Raw genomic sequence first — 6,037 nt, 5'->3', positions numbered from 1 at the left:
CAGTCCTAAATGTAACTGGAAGGCACTAGACCAATAAAAAGAAAGAACTCATATGCTGCAAGACACGACACAGGACCGCGTGATAAGAACATAATAGGTTATATGGGTTTTAAAAGTATTACGATATTTCATTAATCTTTTAAAAGTTTGGATTTCTTAAATGTTTATTATCTTGTAAAAATGAAAGAGAAAAAGCAAAAGAAAATGAGTGAAAAAGAGGAAAAGAAGATTGCGCGAAGGAAAGGTTTCAAGCACAGAAGGAACGATGGTGAAACTAAGGCTAAGAAATATGCAAGTGCAAAACCAGTTTTATACAATCAAAAATTCTCAACACCTTTGAGACGGAAACGTCGAAATAAATATGACGCTGCTGAAGAAGCCAGGTATGATGACAATTCGATGAAGAATAAAATGAGTAATGATTAACAACCTTTTATGTGTGTCAATTATTGTTTAACCCCGTAGATTGGAGAAAATAGTTTTTGGCGATCCAAGCGACATCATAAATAATTTATCAGACAATGAATCTGCAACCGAAGACAAATTTGTTGACGGTGAGACCATAGGTGACAATAAAGACGAGAGTAAATCAGAGAAAGATGTTGCAGATGAACCGGATCAAAAGAAAGCAGCTTGGGTAGACGACGACGATGGTGCATATACGTATGTGTTCAGGAGTAAATTTTATTTATGATTTCTGTCTCATATCTTTTTTTATTTATAAAGAATTCATTATAAAAGACATTTACATTTATTCATAATCATTCGTCACACCTTTTGAGTGCCGTGTGTAAATGGTATAACCTGTTTTACATTTTGTAACAGTGTGAACGCAGCTCTGGATGCACAGAATCGCAAATTAACTGTCGCGAGGCCGGAAAAATTGTATGCGACGTACTTGGAGAACAGATACAAGCTGTTTGTGGGTACTCCAAAGTGGGCCGAGCTCGACAAGAAGGATAACACCGATGATCTAGATAACGATATTTTGAAGGTATTGAAGGACTTTCAACGTCTGACATTTTTCCCCTTTTATTTCCGTGGAGTACACTTGATTATTCCTGTGTTTAGCATAGTTGCCACTTGGAGGCACCTAAGGTGAAGAATCTGCCGAAGAACGTCGTCGATGTCAAGGCGCTCAAAGCCTTAAATAAGAGCGCGCATGTGGAGGGTCCTGTTACGAGCGTAGAATTCCACCCGTCTTCTACGGTAGCGCTAGTTGCTGGTGCATCGGGTGTTTTCTCGCTGTTTCAGGTACTTGGATAAACAATAAACGCGTTTCCGTAGACCGCTTAAGGGGGGGAGCCTGCTTTAGAACGTTGAAAATAAGGTATAATTTTACGAATTTTTTTAGAGAAACTATACAGCGGATCATTATAAAACTTTGATGCATTTATTAGTACATGTTTAAAGATAAACAAAATTATTTTTTTATTTGAATGTATCGCTTGTAGAGGTCGTCCTGGAGAAATCTTAGTGCAGCCGCGTCGCCGGCATCGCAAATTGGTGAGCATTCTCCTGCCTCCGAATTTCGTCTAAACTGAAAAATTGAAATACGTTCTCGTTATTTATGAGTTCCCATCGTCGATGAACCAAAGAGAGAAGAAAAAAGTTGAAAAGTACCAAAATGGTGGAGCTTAGAACACAAAAGTACGATTTTTAGGCAAAGTTGTTGAACTTTTTCATGCAAAAGTAATGTTTTTATGAATATTAAAGGTTCATCGACGATGGGACTTCATAAATAACGAGAAAATATTTCAATTTTTCAGTTTGGATGAAATTTGGAGGCAGGAGAATGCTCGCCAATTTACAATGCCGGCTGCACTAAGATGCCTCCAGGACGACCTCTACAGGCGATATATTCAAATAAAAAAATAATTTTTTTTATCTTTAAACATGTACTAATAAATGCATCAAAGTTTTATAATGATCCGCTGTATAGTTTCTCGAAAAACAATTCGTAAAATATACCTTATTTTCAGCGTTCTAAAGCAGGCTCCCCCCTTAAGGGGATCCTGAAGTGGCCAGTGAACTCCGTCGCGGCGTCTGAATTACCGGCGGAATCGATGATTTTCCTGCATTTTCTTTTTATTGAATTCACAGAATGAAAAATCCTTTTCCACGATGAAAGTACACACAATAATGTAATGTGAAAAGCAGGACTTAACTTTCCAAACGGAAAAAAATCACAATTTTTTATTCAGCCACGATTTCACAGGCATACGTAGGCACGAAATGATCACGAATCTTTCTGCACTAATTACTTTTACGCTAGGCTTCTAAACTCATTTCTAAAAGCTTCCCCATATTCTTTCATTTTGTTCCGTCCTTGCGATTATCGAATTTTGGCCACACAAACCGCAAAACATTTATATTAAGAACATTAATGTACGAGGTGACGTCACAATAAGCCGATAATAAAACTGTAAATTTGTTTTGTCGTTTTTAACATAAAGTCGAGTTTCGCTCGGTATATTTCTTTGTATACTTTAATCGTGGAGAAGGATTTTTCATTCTATACAATCATTAAAGAGTAATTAGTACAGTAAGATCGACGAATTCCGCCGGTAATACAGACGACTCCAGGATCCCCTTAAGGGCGGAGCCTGCTTTAGAACGTTGAAAATAAGGTATAATTTTACGAATTGTTTTGGAGAAACTATACAGCGGATCATTATAAAACTTTGATGCATTTATTAGTACATGTTTAAAGATAAAAAAAATTATTTTTTGATTTGAATATATCGCCTGTAGAGGTCGTCCTGGAGGCATCTTAGTGCAGCCGGCATTGTAAATTGGCGAGCATTCTCCTGCCTCCAAATTTCATCCAAACTGAAAAATTGAAATATTTTCTCGTTATTTATGAAGTCCCATCGTCGATGAACCTTTAATATTCATAAAAACATTACTTTTGCATGAAAAAGTTCAACAACTTTGCCTAAAAATCGTACTTTTGTGTTCTAAGCTCCACCATTTTGGCACTTTTCAACTTTTTTCTTCTCTCTTTGGTTCATCGACGATGGGAACTCATAAATAACGAGAACGTATTTCAATTTTTCAGTTTAGACGAAATTCGGAGGCAGGAGAATGCTCACCAATTTGCGATGCCGGCGACGCGGCTGCACTAAGATTTTTCCAGGACGACCTCTACAAGCGATACATTCAAATAAAAAAATAATTTTGTTTATCTTTAAACATGTACTAATAAATGCATCAAAGTTTTATAATGATCCGCTGTATAGTTTCTCGAAAAACAATTCGTAAAATATACCTTATTTTCAGCGTTCTAAAGCAGGCTCCCCCCTTAAATTAAATCGACCAAGTTCAGATTATTGGATGTCCATTATCGATTACTACTGATCAGTGTTGACTCAACCTCTAGGTGGATGGTCATACAAACGGTAAACTGCATAGCATGCAATTTCAAAAGTACCCGATCAGTAAGGCAGTGTTCATGAAGGAGGGATCCGAGGTCCTGTTTGGCTCCCAATTCTATCCGTATTGCCACACTTACAATCTGATGAACGACAAGACGTATAAAATACCTTTGCCGCATGGGATTACGAACATGAAGGTATGATGGAGTCACAGGTGCCACAGCGAACACTACTTTACATTGGGTTGCAACGTAAATCTAAGTCGGTTATGTTCAATATTTCTTTGTTTACTTATTAACAAACATTTTAACGTTTCCAGCAATACGAGGTATCGCCCGATGGCAAATTAATCGCGTTGTGTGGAAGACGTGGCGAGATATATTTGCTGCACAGTGCCACTAAGGAGCTCGTCCACACGTTCAAGATGAACTCGAAGTGCAGGACATTAGCGTTCACGCCGAACAGCAGAACGCTCATCACGCACGGTGGTAAGCAGACCTTTACGAATTTTTGTCTTCACCATCCAACGCTGATGTTGCCAGAAGCTTATGCATAAAAATATTCTCCAAATGCAGACGGCAGTGAGATGTATGTGTGGGACCTCAACACTCGCACGTGCGTGAACCGTGCTCTGGACAACGGGTGCTTGACCTGCATGTCGCTCGCCGTGTCACCGAGCGGCCAGTTCGTGGCCACGGGCAGCAGGGAGGGTGTGGTCAACCTCTATAAAACGGACACGGTGATGGGGAACCGGGCGCCCGAACCGTTGAAGATCATGACGAATCTCGTGACTAGCATCACGAGCTTGAGGTTCAATCCGACGTCGGAGATACTGAGCGCGGCGTCCGTCGACAAGCACAATGCATTCAGGATGCTGCACCTACCGTCGTTCACCGTGTTCTCCAACTTCCCGACGTTGCAAACTAACATAGGCACGCCGCAGACGATCAGCTTCTCCCCCGGCAGCGGCTACCTCAGCATATCGAACAGAACGGGTTCCGCGCTGTTGTACAGACTCGGACATTACGGGAATTATTGATTTGGTTGTTAAGATTTTTTCCAAAATGTTCCGGCGAAGATTTTACAGATTGTACAAACCTGTGCCTGGGCAATGTTGGATCGGTGTAAAATTACCTTTTCGTCAAATATATTTTAACTGATGCTTATGTTTGCTGCTGTTTGTTTATTGATGCAATTAATATTACAAAACACGTAAAGCTGTGTATGATACGAAGCAGACGTAACTGCTCAACGTTGTACATATGTCGGAACAAAATTACAAAAGTGTGTATATATATATATATTTTTGGAAAGTGGAACTGCTCATGTATTACGTTTTATTTACAATATCACATTAATTTACAGTGTTTCATATTCAATTTATTTATTTATACAGCAAAGAAAATTAATTTCTTAGCTTCATCCCTTATGGAATAATTTACGTTTATTTGTGATTCTTCCATATTAAACATTATTAATCTCATCGATGCTAGGACTGACAGAAATTATAACTTTCGATATTTATATTGAGATTTCTCAGCTTTTAAATATTACCTGATTTTATATAATACACAGTGTACAATGTACTACCACTACTGCTACAAAAATTCTCATACAGTTCTTATATAAAATATAATAAAAATTATTAACTAATTCTCTCTTTAGTGTACGAGGTGTGTGTGTGTGTGTGTATATGTATAGTCAAATTGATCACAAATCTTTGTACGTATATGACACACGAACCTTCCATGCACTGCAATCGTACTATTTCACTGCGTATCGAATTACTTAAATATTTTAAATATTTAGTATCCGTGTACTAAATATCTTCGTGTTATATAAAAATTTTATAAATAAAATATATTTAAGTAATATAATTCATAGACACATACATATGTATTATACATCTAATATATACATATATACAGGGTGTCCGAAATAAAGCGACTCGGACGGAAAGTACAGGTAGATAGGAGTAAACCGAGAAGAAAAGTCAAATACTATTTTTCGAAATTCGCAATAGTTATTAAGTTATTAACATATACGTCTGAGCCAATAAACGCGCTGAAAGCGTTAGGCCGGACTCGGGAGATAGAGCGAGAGGCGGAGTCAAGAAGAGTGGGGCGAGGGGGGAACCGCGGGCGACTCGCGAAGCGCGGCGCGTGACATATGATGCCGCGCCGAGAATCTATTCTGTATTTGTGCTTTCCGTACATTGCCGACGAGGAAACAATAATTTTCCAGCGCGGTGTTTTTAATAGCAAGGAAATGATACGCTATCATTTCCACACCACCAGCGGTAGATAGCTCGGTGCGTTTTTTATAGTGATTTCCCCGGTAGGCCTAATCCACTCTCATTGTTTAATTCGATTGATTTAATTGAATTGTTCGAAACGTCGTCCCCTTTCTCGTACGCAGAGGTCGGCTCGAACGCGCACTGGAATTCCTCTCGTATTATGCACGAGACACCCTGTTTCACGCAATTGTTGTACAGTGCGAAAAATTGTACGAGATGTTGGATATGCACGCCCAGGAAATCGTTCGGCATAAATCCGAGCCGCGAGACGCGCATTTTCGCCTGCTAGCCCATAAGCCACTATCATATTCGTATACTCTTCCGTAGTATATCGCATCGTCGCTGTCTAACACCTCGAACACTT

The 6,037-nt window shown here is 39.0% G+C and overlaps 1 protein-coding gene across 1 annotated transcript; it reads left to right on the top strand.

Moving 5' to 3' along the window:
- The first annotated feature begins 144 nt into the window (after window positions 1-144).
- On the top strand, window positions 145-5,030 carry LOC113563185 (U3 small nucleolar RNA-associated protein 18 homolog). The gene is made up of 7 exons (XM_026974491.1): window positions 145-383; window positions 466-663; window positions 826-994; window positions 1,072-1,254; window positions 3,383-3,574; window positions 3,697-3,865; window positions 3,953-5,030. The coding sequence occupies exons 1-7, from the start codon at window positions 181-183 to the stop codon at window positions 4,414-4,416; spliced, it is 1,578 nt and encodes a 525-aa protein (XP_026830292.1). The 5' UTR covers window positions 145-180; the 3' UTR covers window positions 4,417-5,030.
- The last annotated feature ends 1,007 nt before the right edge of the window (window positions 5,031-6,037 follow it).

This window comes from Ooceraea biroi, chromosome 13, assembly GCF_003672135.1.
Source record: "Ooceraea biroi isolate clonal line C1 chromosome 13, Obir_v5.4, whole genome shotgun sequence".
NCBI lineage: Eukaryota > Metazoa > Arthropoda > Insecta > Hymenoptera > Formicidae > Ooceraea > Ooceraea biroi.
Note: the sequence above shows the minus strand (reverse complement) of the source record. Positions and strands in the feature narration are given on the sequence as shown.

Bases quoted from the DNA above. Each gene is read 5' to 3' on its own strand.
- LOC113563185 (XM_026974491.1), top strand. From the start codon at position 181: ATGAAAGAGAAAAAGCAAAAGAAAATGAGTGAAAAAGAGGAAAAGAAG. The intron at 384-465 runs GTATGATGACAA...TTAACCCCGTAG, and splicing joins GACGCTGCTGAAGAAGCCAG to ATTGGAGAAAATAGTTTTTG. The intron at 995-1,071 runs GTATTGAAGGAC...TCCTGTGTTTAG, and splicing joins TAGATAACGATATTTTGAAG to CATAGTTGCCACTTGGAGGC.